The sequence below is a fragment of the Maniola hyperantus genome, chromosome 21 (assembly GCF_902806685.2).
Source record: "Maniola hyperantus chromosome 21, iAphHyp1.2, whole genome shotgun sequence".
Lineage (NCBI taxonomy): Eukaryota > Metazoa > Arthropoda > Insecta > Lepidoptera > Nymphalidae > Maniola > Maniola hyperantus.
In genome coordinates, this window is record NC_048556.1 from 3,849,819 (window position 1) to 3,867,667 (window position 17,849).

General features: G+C 38.1%; 1 protein-coding gene across 4 annotated transcripts in view; it reads right to left on the bottom strand.

Moving 5' to 3' along the window:
* LOC117992593 (tubulin polyglutamylase ttll-4-like) overlaps positions 1 to 17,814 on the bottom strand; it is a 32,048-nt gene extending 14,234 nt beyond the window's left edge. For all 4 annotated transcript variants that reach the window (XM_069505881.1, XM_034980318.2, XM_069505883.1 and 1 more), the window contains exons 1-8: positions 16,888 to 17,814; positions 16,092 to 16,439; positions 14,342 to 14,594; positions 5,769 to 5,950; positions 5,104 to 5,321; positions 2,228 to 2,476; positions 1,261 to 1,535; positions 397 to 604 (exon numbers count right to left, since the gene is read on the bottom strand). In XM_069505881.1, the coding sequence (XP_069361982.1) occupies positions 397 to 604; positions 1,261 to 1,535; positions 2,228 to 2,476; positions 5,104 to 5,321; positions 5,769 to 5,950; positions 14,342 to 14,594; positions 16,092 to 16,439; positions 16,888 to 17,261 (2,107 nt within the window). In that variant the 5' untranslated portion in view covers positions 17,262 to 17,814. The remainder of the gene's footprint in view (positions 1 to 396; positions 605 to 1,260; positions 1,536 to 2,227; positions 2,477 to 5,103; positions 5,322 to 5,768; positions 5,951 to 14,341; positions 14,595 to 16,091; positions 16,440 to 16,887) is intronic.
* Between the last annotated feature and the right edge of the window lie 35 nt (positions 17,815 to 17,849).

Genomic DNA, 17,849 nt, shown 5'->3' on the forward strand with positions numbered 1-17,849 from the left:
CAATTCAAATTAAATAAGCATTGGCTGATTCTCAATTTATGAGTTTTACATACTATTGAAAAATTCCTTAGGTGAATTATTTTTGTATTTTTTGTTACTGATCATTCTTTAAGTATTTTAAGTAATGTGTGTGATTAGTGCTACTTTTTAATGTCGTAATTACACATTCCATATATTTATTTTACTCGTTATGCACGAAATATTATTATTTTATTAACGATTTTAATTTGAACCGGAGCCATAAGGACCACACTATTTTTGCTAAGCTGGTATCATTGTTTAAGTTTGACATTTTTAGCTGTCATTTTGGTTTCTGGGATTAAAATATAGGCTATATTAATCAGACGTTATCACGATTTTATAGTAGTAAAAAGATAATTTAAAAATAATACTTACCAGAAGCAAACCTAGCTAATCCATCCTTATATAAGTATATCCGTAGAGGGTGTACTGACGTCACTAATACGTACAGCCGGAGATCGAACTTGCTACCATTTATAAGGTACGGCTTTGACACATAACGTTGCACTACTACCGGCTTCTTTTTAGGAATTTGCGTCCAACGGGACACTACTTTTATGCCGGTGCCTCGGGCTGAAGCGGGCTGGAAATAATGAGAAAATGGTACTTATTCATCATCATCATCAACCAATAGACGTCCACTGCTGGACATAGGTCTCTTGTAGGGACTTCCACACGCCACGGTCTTGCGCCGCCTGGATCCAGCGGCTGCCTGCGACTCGTCTGATGTCGTCCATCCACCTAGAAATGACGATGCCCACGACTTCATTCGCGTGGATTTAGGTTTGAATCAAAATAAATTCCTACCTATATTATAAATGCGAAAGTATGTTTGTTTGTTACTTTGACACGTCGCAACGGAGCAACGGATCGACTTGATTTTTGTATGGGCATAGTTAATAACGTGGAGATTATTATTATTATTTATTATTTAATTAAAACGGCCATAAAGCCAATTACACTAATTAAACTACGAGTACAAACTAACATAAACATACTTACAAAAATTGTTAAAATTATAAACTTTAAAAAGTAAAATTATAAATTTTCACAAAAGTGCAAGATCTGACCCATGAGGTCAGCCCATTTGTCAGCAAATATGTCACAGCGAGATGTGACACAGGCTTCTTTTAATCCCGAAAAATCAAAGAGTTGCCATGGGATTTTTAAAAACCTATATAACCTTCCAGGCGAACGAATTCGCGGGCATCAGCTAGTGGCCTAATAAACAAAACTTACCGGCTTAATAATCCATCGTTCATCATTAGCCGCATGCTTCTCCCAATCATGCTTCAGTATCTTCAGATCGTGTGGCAGTACGTAAGTCTTGGGCATTATACCGAATTCACTAATTCCATACTTCGACGATAACTTCTGTAGGTTTCTCCATAGTCTGTCTTTGCGGCCGATTTGAAAAGTTCCCGGAAAGTGGTTCATTTTCTGACCGTCTTTAATGGCTCGGAACATTACAGATTTCATATGTTTACCCCATATACCTATCCATTCTACAGTTTCTGTAAGGGCAAGATCAATATTGTATAGTTGGAAATGTATGAAAATGACTAATATTGTTTGGAGTAAAATAATAAACATTTTAAATTAGTTACTGGTCTGTGGTCTACATATAAATCTCGAAAGCGGTGATAGGACGTCACTCTGCTATTCGCAGTTATCCGCGCTGAGAGTTAGTATGATAAAAACGACGGCCGGCGTTAGGAACTTGAGGGTTCCGCTAGCTTATATTAATTTATTTAGTTTACTATGAGACAACGACGTTACACTTGGCCAGACAAAAAGTAGCCCTATATTCCCTATATTATTTACCTAATAAGCCATTGATTATGTCCTGAAGAAAGTAACTAAAACGTTCACGGGTTTTTATTACAGGAATCGTTAAATTTAATAGCACTCAACTTCGTCCGCGTGAACTAAACAAATTTCAATCCCTGATGTCACCCCCTTAGGGGTTGAATTTTCAAAAATCCTTTCTTAGCGGATGCCTACGTCATAATAGCTATCTGCATGCCTTTCTAGTAGTAGTCTGGTAGTTGATAGATCAGTTAGTTAATCAGTCAGTCAGTCACCTTTTCCTTTTAAATAATAGTTTGAGCTGTGCGTTAGTAGATCAGTCAGTCAGATTTCCCTTTTATATATTTAGAGTAAGCTGAAGAAGCCAAGTAATCATTTGTTCAAAACAACATCTCACCTTCCTGCGGACACTCAGCGGTGTCACACTCGCTCTTCACCAACCTAAACCCCGAATTAGTCAGCGTTTTCTTCACAACTATAGGCGTTATCGTAGTCAGCTTCCACTTCAGATGTTTCTGTATGGGCATGGGGATTTTCAGCGGAGATGTCTCCTCGTGACCAACGAACTTGAGGTATGGAGGCACGCGCGGGAACAGGGAGAGTCGCAGGCAACTGCTTATTGACTCTGGTAGGCATAGAGGTGATTCTGTGGACGAAACAAAGATTTTTTTTAAATCTTCGAATCATCATCATCATCATGATCATCGCCGGCTCATTATACTTTGGTATCTTCAAACGTACTGTTTATAAATTTATAATTAATAACTATTTAAGTAATCTGTAAAACCAAATTGTAATCCTATTTGGCCTTATTTTCAGTCTGTTATTATGTAAAATTATATTGTATGTATCGCTGTTGATTGCAAATAAACGAATAAAATAAAATAAAAATTACAGAGCACGGGTCTCCTCTCAGAGTGGGAAGGGTTTGGCCATAGTCTACCACGCCGGCCATGTGCGGATTGGTAGACTTCACACACTTTTGAGAACATTATGGAAAACTCTCAGGCGTGCAGGTTTCCTCACGATGCTTTCCTTCACTTAAAGCAAGTGATATTTAATTACTTAAAACGCACATAACTCCGAAAAGTTAGAGGTTCGTGCCTGGGATCGAATCCTCAACCTCCGATTAGAAGGCGGACATCCTAACCGCTAGGCTATCACAGCTTCGAATATAACTCATATTTATAGAGTTTGAATTGAGACTACAAGCCAGCTGCAAAATTGCATGATATTGTGTAAAACACGGGTATATACCACTACTAGCTGACCCGTCCCGGCTTCTCTCGGGTGGAATTAAGAAAATCGAGGTAGGGGTTGAGTTTCCAAAAATCCCTAAACACATATTTGTTCATTTGTGACTGCAAACCCAAATACCAATTTTCATGCAAAAAACCTTGAAAAATGAAGGACTTTCATACAAACTTCCATCCCCCATTTAACCCACTTAGGGGTGGAATTTCGAAAAATCCTTTGTTAGTTGATACCTACTCTTTACAAAGAATACACCCTCAAAATTTCATGTCTCTAGGACCAGCGGTTTAGGTTGTGCGTTGATATAATAAGTCAGTCAGGACTGTGAATTTTATTTATAAAGATTAAGATACTTTTAAAAATAAGTCAATAGGGCCGATTCTCTTGTACACAATCTCTAAACTAAACTAAATTAACGGGTCTAAATCTAGTGCTATCCTTTTCCGCAAGCAACATTATGAAAGGGATAGCAATAGATTTAGACGTGTCATTTTAGTTTAGTTTAGAGTTTGTGTACAACTGAATTAGCCACAATATTTCGACCCAGTTGCACGGATCATGGTTACGTCGAATTCTACCAAGCTCGAATTCAATCCAAACTACAAATCTGCTATCGCCTTCTAAAGGTCGATGTACAATTACTCTGTGCCGCGTACTGTATTTAGAGCACTGTCTCTTGTCGTTGAGACCGACAAAACGTCATATAGGTATTAGTGACAGAGACAACGCTATACAAAGCCGAAATGTCATTCTAATGGCCGATGTACATTACTTTCTGCGGCGTACTGTAACATAATATGATTCTAATATAATATCATCTATCGCTCGCTACTATTCCAGAATTATATTTTTTCTAGAACAAAAAATGAATGAATACTAATATAAAGTTTATCGACGTCCTAAAGCATTCGGCAAAGCTACCGTCTAATGTAAATAAATAATTATAATATTTCGATACTAACCGCCGTACTCAGAGTCGCTAATCGTTACTTAAGATCGAGTTAAAACGAGACAGATTTATGTGAGAGATATAGCTCTGTCTCGTTTAACTCAATCTTAAGTAACGATTAAGCGACTCTGAGTACTGCGGTAAGTACAACAATTTTTCATAATAATTAAACTTTAAATCCTTGCAAATAACCTTTGCGCGTGGGCACACTTTTGAAGGGACTAGTTGTGTGTAAAGTAGTCAAAAAGTGTTGGTTCTTAATCATTCGTTCTGAAAAATACAATCGAAGATCAGATTCTTATATTGAAACCGTGCGGCTAATTCTGTTAGAACACACAATCTCTGAACTAAAATGGCAAGCCAAAATATATTGCTATCCGGTATCCCTTTTTTAATGCTTCCTACAGATAAGGATACCAGTAGATTTAAACTAATCACTTTATTTTGTCTTTTTAATTTCTGTCCGTCCATCTTCGGGATGCAAGTTGTCTCTGAACCAAACGTCAAATTCGGGTATTCGAATAATCTTGACAGATCTCTACTTGACCACAATTATTGTTCCTTTTGCGAATCGTGATCATCTCGTAATTATCGATAGACTCGTGCGTGATTTAACTTCGTACAGCGACATCTAGTTTTTAATGTGAAATTAATGCGACAGTGGGGCCGATTCTCTAGTACACAATCTCTAAACTAAACTAAATTAACAGGTCTAAGTCTAGTGCTTTCCTTTTCCGCAAGCAACATTATGAAAGGGATAGCAATAGATTTAGACGTGATATTTTAGTTTAGTTTAGAGATTGTGTACAAAGGAATTAGCCACATTATGGCAATGCCCACAAAAATTAACTCACCTATCGGTAACGCTTTTAAAGTGTCGCAATAGTCCATTGTACTAGTGATTTTAACCATCGATTGGGTAACATGATTGTTGCCTTTCTTATTGTTCGCTATTTTCTCTATCTCGGAAGAAAACTCAAGCGTAATTTAACTTTGTGTAGCGACATCTAGTTTGTTTAATGCGTAGTTAAGGTGATAATGTCATAAACTAACCACAAAAGTTAACTCACCTTTCGATAATGCTTTCTTAGGTGACATAACAGTGCCGTTGAGTTTGCTTGTTATTTTTACCATAGACTGGTTGACATGATTGTGGTCTACATCGTTGATGACTGGTGCAATTGTTTCTATCTTTTGTTGATTATGATTGTCTATGACGGCGTGCGCATCTGTCTCCATGTGCCATTGTTCTGTGTAATCGTCTGGAGATGGCGATCTGCTTACTGAGCTGAAATAAACACACTAATATTACAAAAAGCTAAAAAAAATATTACATGCAGAACAATTATGAGTGTCTCTTATGGAACGTCTGTGACTTTACCACTGGCTCAGAATGCAGATTCTACTAGAAAAAGCTGGCAAGAAACTCCGCAGTTGTGTAAATTAAGTGGTTTTGAAGTGAAACTTCTTTAGATGCAGCTAAATCAAGAAGCTTTAGGTTTGTTTTACTCTGAAACATGCGATGCACATCCCATACTGCAGGTTGTACCATACAGATGTGTCCGTTTTGGCGTACTATAGCGAATCACTCTTGTGGTTGTTTGTACATCATAGACTTTCGCAAAGTAATACCTGCTTGTATCGAAGCCGAAGGACCGTTTCTGGCGCATCCTCGGATCTATGCAGTGGACCCAGGCTAATAATGTTGATGACCAATATAACACTTTAAACTTACTTGTCGGCCTCGACGTCGAGCACATCGGCCTTGCTGTTGGTTTTCATCCTGACGGACTTTTTCGTCTTCGTCTTCTTCTTCGTCTTGACGGGTTTCTTGGCGACGGGGATCGCGGTCACGGAACTGACGGGCAGCGCCGGGCTCACGGCCGGCCGGGTGGGCGTGTGGGTATCCTGACGAGGCTGCGGAAGATTCATCTTCTTATTTTTCAAATATAATCGATTTTTAAAACACACGATTACGACTGAAATCGATTTTGTTTGTTTGTTTGTTTTAATTTTAAACTTTTTACTACACATAATAGGATAGAATGTACAGAGACTAACTTTTAATACCTGAAGGTAAGTTTTCCAGTTATATTCCGCGACAGGTCGATATGGCAATCAGGATATGGAGGCGGAGGGACGGACGCCCCGCACATCCGCACGTCATCCGCGCTCGTCTGCACCGGGTTAGCGCGGAGGCTGTGCGGCTGTGCAGGGCCTTCCCCCCCCACCCCTCCCTCCTCCCCCCATTGTTAACTCGACCTGTCGGATACTATACTTAACCTTTAAAAGATATCTTTAAAAATCGATTCAACTAAATATCGATATTTTTTTTCAATCGCTATGATGGCTCGTAATGAGCATTAAATGTTGTACAAAAGTTGCCGGCTTTTCTATTCGCCCTGTGAATAACCTCATATAAAAGCTTAGGACACTGCATAAGGCAGCTGTTCTACAATTTGCGTGGAATAAATGATTTATAACGGTTATAGTTGATGAATTCGCGCTAGTTAAGATGGTATCCGGAAATGCTTGTTCACGAAACATGCGCTGGCGCCAAATCGTCGAGATTAGTATAAAACAAAGTGCACCGATGCAATGATTCACATAATACATCACTCAACATTACAGTTAGATGCGTTAACTAGGGCTGCCAACAAAATATAATTCATTACTCATTAGAGTAAGGAGCCAATCAAATTTAAATAAATTGATAAATATCACATTGATACATGAATATGATAAATATGAGCAAAACGATTAAAAAGAAGCGAGTACTATCTCGAAAAAACCGTTAGAGAGGGAGACTTACAACAGTCTGAAAAAGTAGGCAAATCCAAAAAAACACCACAAAAATAAATGAAAAGTATGTTCAAAAAAAAACTGTCAACGACTTAACTATACAAATAAGAAATAATAAACAATCGCCGCTCAGTTGAAGGTGTTAAATATAAACACCGAGAAATAAAATTAAAAAAAAAGCTCAATTAACATTAAAAAAACGCAATAAAAAAAGGATATAAACCTGTCGCCACTCCAACACCTGCCACGTGCAAATGACAGGTTAAACAATAAAACTGTACAATATAATAGAGACGCGTATTGAAAATAGAAATAGACGAAAAAACAACATAGAACAAATTACCACAACTCCGCAGTTCCAAAATACAGACGTATTTTGGCAACCATCACTGGAGCATTAAGAAAATCACTTTCATAAAAAAATCCATTTTATTATTTCCACTGCACAATAAACGCACTATCCATTTGTCAAAGTTATTTTCTTAATCGCCACCGAAAACGTGTCAAGGTTTCGTGAAATCTGGATCACGAATGACTTTATTGTTCTGAACTTCTCGAAATTAATACACGCAATTATAAATACTTCAAATAACTTGCAGGCGCAATATGCTTGCATTAAAATTCCTAAAGCTGAATTGATAGACCAAAACGACGATGTCGCGGCATATTCTCAAGCAACTATCTTAAAGCACAAAATATAGGGTTTTGTGAAGACATCGGACGACTGCCCTTATCCAATCGTAGGACAGTACTGGCTAGATTAAATTAAAATAAAAATTAAAAAAAAGTTTGGATGAAAATGTGCACAATAGATCGATTAAGCGTCGAAACGGCACGGTAGCAGTATTAATGCTTCGTATTGACATTTCGCACAATTGGCATAACGCCCGATCTTGTGAATTGCTACCGCAATAATCTTAGTGCATGTACCCACTCACTCGCGAGTCTACTAGTAGAGTGAGGCTATTAAATTTAACCCTCTAGTGACGAGGGAAATATCCGAACTCTACTAACGTTGGTGCTAGTGATACCCGAGCCCCGCTCATTATGAAAGTACCGAGTCAAAGTTTTGACACGAACGCCCTAGGACAGTCACGCTTATTATACCTTTCTTTTAACAATTTAAAGGTAGAAAAAGTTTGTAAAAATGGATCCAATGATGTCTAACGTATTTATAACTAATTCTTTTTTGGCTATCCTGCGACACGGCAACTTTCTTTAATCTGTTTTGCTAACAGTAGAGGGATCGAACCCCCGACTCGAGAATACGGAGTACGGACGTCGTAACCACTAGGCTATCACGGACTAACTTTTCGGAGTTTTGTGCGTTTTACGCAATTAAATACCACTTGCTTTAACGGTGAAGGAAAATATCGTGAGGAAACCGGCATGCTTGAGAGTTCTCCATAATGTTCTCAAAGGTGTGTGAAGTCTGGCAATCCCCACTTGGCCAGCATGGTGGACTAGGGCCAAACCCTTAATTATATTGAATAAGTAAGGCCGGCCATACACGGACTGCTCGAGCGGTTAGCCAGTGATCAACATACACGGACCGCTCTTGCTATCAGAGTCAACAGCTTGAAGCTGCCATCGAGCAGTTAGCTTAACTGCTCGATGGCAGCTTGAACGATGCGTGCGGGCGGGAAGCGTGCGCGACGTGGAATGAGGAGCGCACGCGGAGATAACTGCGCGAGAGCGTTCGACAGCTCGAGCAGTCAGTGTATGCCAGGCGACTGCTTGACCGCCCAACCGCCCGAAGCAGTTGCAACTGCTTGAGCGGTTCGTGTATGTACGTACGTAGAAGTCTGTAGTTCAATATGCAGTCGCAGCTTAAAGCAGTCCATCCTGACTGCTTCAAGCTGTCCGTGTATGGCTGGTCTAAGACTTCATCTATCCGTACATGCAAAGACAGGCAAACCTGTTTATAACAAACAATAAATCGTATAGGCACATTTTTCAATAGTTACGACTGTAATAAAAAGTCAGAATATGCGCCACACACTTGTCTGGATTTGTTGTTGACTGTTATACAAATACCTACCCACCGAACATACGAGTACATTCCTTTGCGGAAAGTATCACGCATTCATGATGAATGACTATTTAAAGATCAATGATGTATGGACAGTGAATGACGAATAGTAAACCGTAAACGCTACGTCACACGTGAAGCTGTAACTTTTCTCGTCATAACACACGAATTCTCACGAGAACAAGTAGAGATCATTTTCGTAACACTAGGTCATCTATTTTCGGAGAATTTCATCATCAATTTCATCGCTATGTGATATACGTAACTAATATGAAACAAATGGGAAATTTTACACGTGGATAAATAAAGCTTTTCATTTATTTTTATTACAAAACTAGCTTATGCTCGCGACTTCGTCCGTGTGGACTACACAAATTTCAAACCCCCATTTCACCCCCTTAGGGATTGAATTTTTAGAATTTTCAGCGAATGCCTACGTCATAATAGCAATCTTCATGCTAAATTTCAGCCCGATCCATCCAGTAGTTTGAACTGTGCGTTGATAGATCAATCAGTCAGTCAGTCAGTCAGTCAGTCACCTTTTCCTTTTATATATTAAGATTTAGTTCAGTTAAAAATTTGTTTTAGCCTTATTAAAACCGATGCTAATCAATCAAAAATAAATCGGATATCGGATTATCCGGCATGGTATCGATAAAAATTCAATTAACGATAAACGTTTTCACACCCGAGTTTTGGATTATTTGAAAACAAGATTTAGAATTTTTAAATTATAGAAATCACTCACAATAGTTAGACGCTAAACTCACGGTAGGTAGACGCTAAAGTGAATAAAAATAATAAAAATATATTGTTTTCATTATAAAAATAATTGTTCAAATTCTTGTTTAAAACCATTTGAGTAAATATTAAATTACTTGAAACATTAAAGCTCGTAGATGATAATTTTCTTGGTAGGTAGTTAGTTAAAAAATATTTATTCTGACTTCATCATCATCATCATCATCATCTCAATGCCGCACGTTACTTAAGTTCTATCATCCTATCATAATCATCAACCCACCGCCAAAATTATGGATAACTTTCAGGCATGCAGTTTTCCTCGCGACGTTTTACTTCAGCATTAAAGCAAGTGCTATTCAAATTATTAAAAGGCATATATTATAACTCTGAAGTTTGAGGTGCATGTCCAGGATCGAACCCCCGACCTTCGACCTTCCTTCGACCGTATAGGAGACTAATGCCTTACTCTTCCTTAGCGGTGATATAATGGTTAGGCCATTATATCACCGCTAAGGAAGAGTACGCATGATAGTTGACTGTTCACTTTTATTTTGAACTAGCTGCCCCGGCGAACTTCGTACCGCCTCTATTTCAGGCAATTTTTTTAACTTTTCTCTCCAAAAGAACCATCCTCGTACTTCAAGGAATATTATAAAAAAAGAATTAGCGAAATCGGTTCAGCTATTTTCTCGAGATTTGCGATCAGCAACACATTCAGCGATTCATTTTTATATGTATAGAGAAGTACATCTGGCGTTCCATAATATTCTAGCTGCGAATATTAGAAACTAGGAAGCAAATAAAAATAAATTAAACTACTTACCGAGTGGCATAGCTTCAATATAAACCTTTTCAGCGATCGCATTGTAATAATATTGGATATGTTAATTTAGCGATATCTTACGGACCACTATTTTAAGCAACTTTAAACCGTACACACATTCTTCATGGCTAACACTTGTACAATCTAACTTCGGCCGAGTGAAATAAAAAAAAACATCTGTCGCTAAACTTCGAAAATAATTTCATAAGAGAAAAACTTTCAGCCGGCGGCGTCCGATTTTTTACACGATTGTGTAAAACTGTGAACAATTCACGAGGTACCTACGAAGCGCAAATTTTCGTAGACTTTCTGTACGCGACGTAAACTTTTTATCAAGAAAACCAGCGAAAATAATTTCGTAAAACTTCCGCGCCGCGTCGGATGCGGCGTACGATTGTGTAAATCTGTAAACAAACTACATTGCGCGAATTTTCAGTAGGCCGTCTACACACGACGTATTTTTTTTAAAACGAAAACACTTTCTTCGCTCAATAGTCGCTAAACTTCAAACATAATTATGTAAGAAAAAAATCTTTCGCGGCCTGTCAGATATTGTTTAAAATTAAAATAAAACTGTAATAGTCCGTACATTTTAGGTTTCACTTGACATTTTAACTATGTGTGAACTGCCATGTCAAAAGTACGATTCACCTTTATAATAAGGACTAAAATCGTACTTCTCGACTTGATCGTGTCTTTAATGACGTAATGGGGCCGATTCTCTTGTACACAATCTCTAAACTAAACTAAATAACGGGTCTAAATCTATCTAATGCTATCCTTTTCCGCAAGCAACATTATGAAAGGGATAGCAATAGATTTAGACGTGTCATTTTAGTTTAGTTTAGAGATTGTGTACAACGGAATTAGTCACACTGTTTGCGTAAACATAATCAATCAAAGTAGTTTACGATACATACAACAGTCAATATGATGAGGGTCATATGAATCATCATCTAAAAACAAGTCGTTAAAAACATCATTAAAAAAACCGGCCAAGTGCGAGTCTGGCTCGCGCAACGAGGGTTCCGTACTACAGTCGAAATTTTTCGACATTTTGCATGATAAGTCAAAAACTATGATGCATAAAAATAAATAAAAATCTGTTTTAGAATGCAGAGGTTCATATGATACCCCACTTGATATAGTTATCTTACTTCGAAAATTGTAAATACTAATATTAGTTCATGACCACAATTTAATTTTTTTTGTGTGATGTAAGCCTAAATTCACGGTTTTCAGATTTTTCCCCTAATGTCTAAAACTTTAAAAAATTCACATATGAAAAGTGCGCCATACAACTGCCATATGGATTCTTTTTCAAAAGAAAAAAATTGCCGGTATCACTAGGGATGATTATATAAGAATTCTAACGATACCCCACACAATCAAATCTGTTCAGGCATTTTAGAAGTTATGTTTATACCTAAATAAACTCACATATATGAACCGTAAAAATTTTTGTCTTTTTTTTGGCATGGCCGTGTCATTATAAGGGTTATAACCCATAGGTTTGCAACTAGCGTGGCCCTCTCAGTCCCTCTCGCTCAAGCAGATTTTCTTACTTATGAAATGTCATTACTTCTACACTTCACGTTGTTTGTCAAATACTCACGTACAAATACATTTTGACAAACAAAAAAAAGTGGCCACGGTGATAAGGACAAAACATAATCATTTTGTCACGTTCTAACAAGAGCTTAAATGCGTTTAGCTATCTTGCTCTAACAGTAAGTGTCACAATAGGGCTACTTCTAACAGTCCTTGTTCTGTTTTTAACCTGTTTGTTTGAAAGCATTTTCAAATGATTGAAGTTCAATTTGAAGTTGAAAGTGTAGGTTCAATTAAAGTCTGGTGTGATATTTCGCGTTCTTCCGTCAAAAATACCCCACCAATGGCTAGACAGTATGAATCACGGCTTAGTAATTAGAAAGGGTATGTGCGCACTGCAAAATATAGAGACGCGTACTCATTTTCATGCTATATTTAACTGTACTGCTGAAACAAACTAACCACTGCCTTGTGATTTTTTATCTGTGAGTAAGTACTATTTACACGGAAACTAATATAATACAGTGGTATTACACGGATTTATCTATAGCCACAATACTCAAAAGATTCTCATGGAATAAATCCCACTGCATTGCGTCCTATTTGTATTAAGAAAATGCGGTGAATTTTTTTTACTCCGTCTAATTTAGTATATCTAGTAGAAGCTGCTACTAACTTCACTTACAACTTTGTAATATTACCAACATTGTTTTAATTTTTGAGTGAAATACTGCCGAAGAACAAGCTCGCACTACGAAATTTTACTGTGTAATTTTTTCCGGACAATTCTGTGACATGGAAATTGTACGAAGTAGTTCGCGCGTAGTTTTTTGCGAGTGCGTGTGGCTTCATATAATTTTCACATGTCACAGAATCTTCGCGGTGAAAATTCGCAGTGCGGGCTTACCCTAAAGGTCTAATATTAGCATTTGGACGGGGTTATAATCTAGCGGATATTTACGCGTAGGTGTACTTTCATATAAATTTATCGCTTAAAATCGCGAAAACATCACCGCACGTAATTATTACACTGTGTAGACTAGCTTTAAACTTCAAATGTTTCATTTTCGATCAAATATACCTCCTCGGCGTGTTATCCGCACGAAAGTTCATCGCACTTTAATTTGTGGTGGTAGCTGAAGTGCTGGTACTTATTTACCCTTTCTTTTACTTTTGTATCGAAGCCCTAATTTGTATAGCATCTAATCCGCGTTTAAGCGATTTTCGATCTTATACCATAGATGATAAAATATGGTTTTAGGTGATTAAATAGGTGAATATGATATATGTGCGGTATCGGGATGTGCCAGGTGTTCCGTGAAATCAGTTTAAAACACTAGTTATGACGCCTACCGTATTATATCGACAGTTTTCTACTCGCGTGCAAGCCTAAGACCACAAAGGAAAATTTTGGCGCAAAACTTTTCGCCCTGTCGTCTAGTCTGTCTGTCTATAAAGTATCAGCCCTAGCGCCAAACTTTGACTGCTGAAACGTGATAATTAAAATCACTTCGATTCCAGAAAACAGTATGATTGGCAGAATTTATAGTAATTTTGCTTCAACAATGCATTTTAGCCAATAGAGAGAGAGAGAAAGTGTCGGCCAATCAAAGGTGATTGCGATCGTCACACTGTAGCCGTTACTTTGCGTAATCGAGCCCTTGAAGGGTACAATTTGCTTCGCCAATTGACGCGTGGAATGACAGTGACACGCTAGAGAATCATCATCATCATCATCATCAACCGATAGACGTCCACTGCTGGACATAGGTCTCTAGTAGGAACTTCCACACGCCACGGTCTTGCGCCGCCTGAATCCAGCGGCTCCCTGCGTCTCGTCTGGTGTCGTGTGGGGTCTTCCAACACGCTAGAGAATGGTCGGTGTTAATTTGGAATTTTGAGGGCTATCTTTTAATTTGGATATTTTTAAATGACAGGTTTTTAGGGTTTCGTACCTCAAAAGGAAAAAGGAACCCTTATAGGATCACTTCATTGTCTGTTTGTCGTGTCTGTCAAGAAACCTATAGGGTACTTCCCGTTGACCTAGAATCATGGAATTTGGCAGGTAGGTATGTCTTATACAGCACACGTAAGGGGAAAATCCGAAAACCGTGAATTTGTGGTTACATCACCAAAAAAAAAAAAATATGTTCATGAACAAATGTCAGTATTTTAAATTTTCAAAGTGTACACTTTATTGAAAATATTGAAACTATACACTTTAATTTGGTTTTTAATATTAAAACTTAAATAAAGCAAACATTTGTGTCAGTGGTACAAGCATGATAAAAGTGCTAATTACAAGGTACCTTTCAGCTTCTTAATGGTAACGCATAGTAGTCAGAAAGAGACTTACCAGTTCAATAACAGCTATATCATCGACAGTATCACTATTGATGGCAGTTGTTCTCAGAATGTGCATTTTGTACGTCTCATCCTTGGGCGCCACTATAACTTGGTCTCTGCAGGTACATCTAGTGCTCTTGGAGTAGTTAGTAGGAGGAGATCTTGGATGAGTGTTGCCTAATGCATTGATCGCTGTACCATATGAATATCCGGTGCCCGAGTTGTCTTTAGCACGCTTCATGTTATGGAGGTAGGATAAGTGGCTGAAATAAGAATATATTATGGTTTAGGTATATAGTTCTTTTTCAAGGATCCATACCCAAAGGGTGCCAACGGGACTCTTGGGACCTTTTGGGTACGGATCCCTATTTTATATTACCAAGCCTATACTAAATTACTAAGCCTCCACTCTCCGTCTGTCTATCAGCATTCGGCAGACTATATCTCGTGAACCGTAATAGGACTCGAGCTCGGCTATAGTTCGAGTCGAGTTCGATTTGAGTTTGCCACTAGTTCGGCTCTAGTTCGATTCGAGTTAGATTCTAGTTTGGCTCGAGTTTGACTAGAGTTTTATTCGAGTTCGACTTGAGTTTTATTCGAGTTTGACTCGAGTTCGACTCGAGTTTGACTCTAGTTCAGAAAACCGCATTAAAATCAGTTGCTCCGTTGCATAGTTTAAAAGATCTATGGGTTCATACATATTATACATCCATACATACATACATACAGACAGTGGGAAGCGACTTTATTTTATACTAAGAAGAGATAAATCTAGATAATGGCAAGACAAACCGATATAATACTTAGTTTTGAGTGTACAAGATCAAGTAATGTATACCCTCTTACTGCGTCTGTATGAAGAAAGCACCGAACTGCGCCCTCTTAAGCACCTTTATTTCAAGTTTCACAAGTTTCGTCTCAATATAAGCCTGCCCTTACAACATTTAACTATTTGGAGACCTGTTCTTAAATATAACCTTTCCATACAACAATTTTGCTATTTTTATAATTTATAGGTTACCCACCATACATTCTCCACATGGTAAACATAACCAACTTGATTTAATCAATTTTATTATCATTGTTACTGACTTATTGGTACTATAGATAATTAAATAATTGCAAACATAAATACATTTTGTAATATCATGTGGTTACTTAATGCAATATAGTATATTATGCTGAGTCCTAGGTCCCTTTGAACCTGTCATAGTATAAATACAGAGCAAAATACAATCACGATGATGTAGTGTAATTATTTCTAGCAGCAAAGCCACCAATTTAGCGTTCCAGTACGATGCTGTGTAGAAACCAAAGGGGCATGTGTTTAGTAAAAACTGCCATACCTCTTCCATCTTAGACTGCATCATCACTTACTAGCAGGTGAGATTGCAGTCAAGGACTAACTTGTATCTGAATAAATAAATAAATTAAAAAAAAAGTGTGTGAAGTCTGCCAATCTGCACTTGGCCAGCATAGCAGACTAGGGCCAAAAGTCAAAACATATCTCATCCTGGGGACCTGTACTTATTAGTGGGCTGATCATGATGAGTTTTTTTTCTTAAAATATTAGCTACATTAATAACCCCTTTCCCTCCAACTAAACGTAAAGTTTGTACTAGGAGTGTGTACGACAATAGTACAATGGGTGGGGTTTTGTTGACCTTCCAGAATTCGGTCACCTCTTGTCACCGTTGAGCTATTGAGGCCATATATATTAATGATATTAAATAATAGCATGAGCAGGGAATTTTGCTTACCTGTCATACCCTGGTACAGGAGATCCTATGTGATATGTACAATAATAATTATCAGATTCACTAGATGCCCTCTGTCGTCTCCGCCCTTCCACAGTAAATTTTGTATCCAGATAGGACCTATTTTTAGGTTTCTTCAATATGCTTTGAGGTTGGGGCTTTGGGTTATTTAATATCGACTTCAGCGGCTGCTTGGCCATAGTCACCTCTATCATCTCTTGATCTACCTTTTCAAATAATTCCTCAACTTTTGGCAATCTATTGTCATCTAATTTTGTGTTTGACATTGTACTGACTAATAGTGGTCTGGTTGGACTGCTTCTTTGATATTTTGGCCTTCCTGGCTGGTAACTGAAGAAAAATACCAATATCTAAAGTGCATTCACTTTGATAACAGCTATTCATTCAAATCAATTTTATCTTTACAGACATTTTGCTAAAACTAATACAATAAATATGATAACATTATTTTACAAAGTTACATTCGGACTTGTCAGTTTACTCCAGTGAATTAATGATTTAATTGAATTTATGATTTAGGTAGATTATCTTTTCCAGATACAGGACTTTGTCTTGATAAAAGTTTTAGCAAATGTCAAAAATTCTACCCTGCGTTTCCTACTATGCCTTTTCTACACTGTAGATATTACCTTTTTGATGATGAAGAATTATTGATGCAAGTTGTAACCTTTGCTTATAACTTGATGACCAGTGTCAGATATTTGTTCAGACTAGGCATTTGATTTGGTACCTATATTATGTAAAAGTTTTTAGGTTATGTTTACATCTCAGTACTCACCCGTGGGGAATGCTGTCGTGCGCCATCAGATAGTCGCCGTTCTCGGCGGCCGGCAGCGAGCACTCGTGGTGGAAGCGGTCGTAGCGTAACTCGTGACCGTTGTTTATCGTGAAGTGGCTCTTGTGCGGCGAAGGGCGGTAGTGGCGAGCGTAGTCTGCTGATCGGTGCACCTCGCGCACTGCATCCTCGTACGGCGAGCGATCCACGCCCTCGCTGCGGCAACGCCGCCGCAGCACGCGCGCGGGCCCGCGTCCCGACCACTCCAACACTGAACCCAACGGATCGCGCGCGTCAAACCCGGCCTCGTAGCTTGGACACGTTCGCATGCCATCCATATCCACGCCTATTCGCGACGCATTATCGAAACTCCACATCGATCGTGCCGCACCAGGAAATTTACTATTGCACTGCTAATTTTGAAGTAAAAAAACCTCTGAATCTCGGAAGTCCAAGGACGAGGCGTCGAGGAGGCCAAGCGGCGACAGCTGACAGATCACCATTTAACAGCTCAAAACAACGTGCCTGCTCTCCCGCCAAAATTGAAAGGAATCCATTCTTTTTTTAAATAAATTAACAATAGGTTTAGCACATTCAAAAAATTCACTTTGCACGAATAATTTTAATACTGTTCAAGAGTCAAGACTCGTAATTCAATGATCAAATCAAGCATAATGGGCAATGGCGTTCGAGGCGAGAGTCGAGACATTGCAATTTCTTTTCTTCTCTCAATAATTATAGTACCTATTTTACTAATATATTATCTTCTCGGCCCACAGCACGATTTTATTATTCACTGATAAATTATTTCCAAAATGTGCATAAATTAAGGAAATAAAAAGAAAAAGTTTTCTAGACAAGCAAATACAAATTACAATATGACTGAATTTAAAGAAGTCATTGATCCATTTTTTCCATGTGTAACACCACAAAAGGCAATATATTTTAAATTGTAAAATTACTAT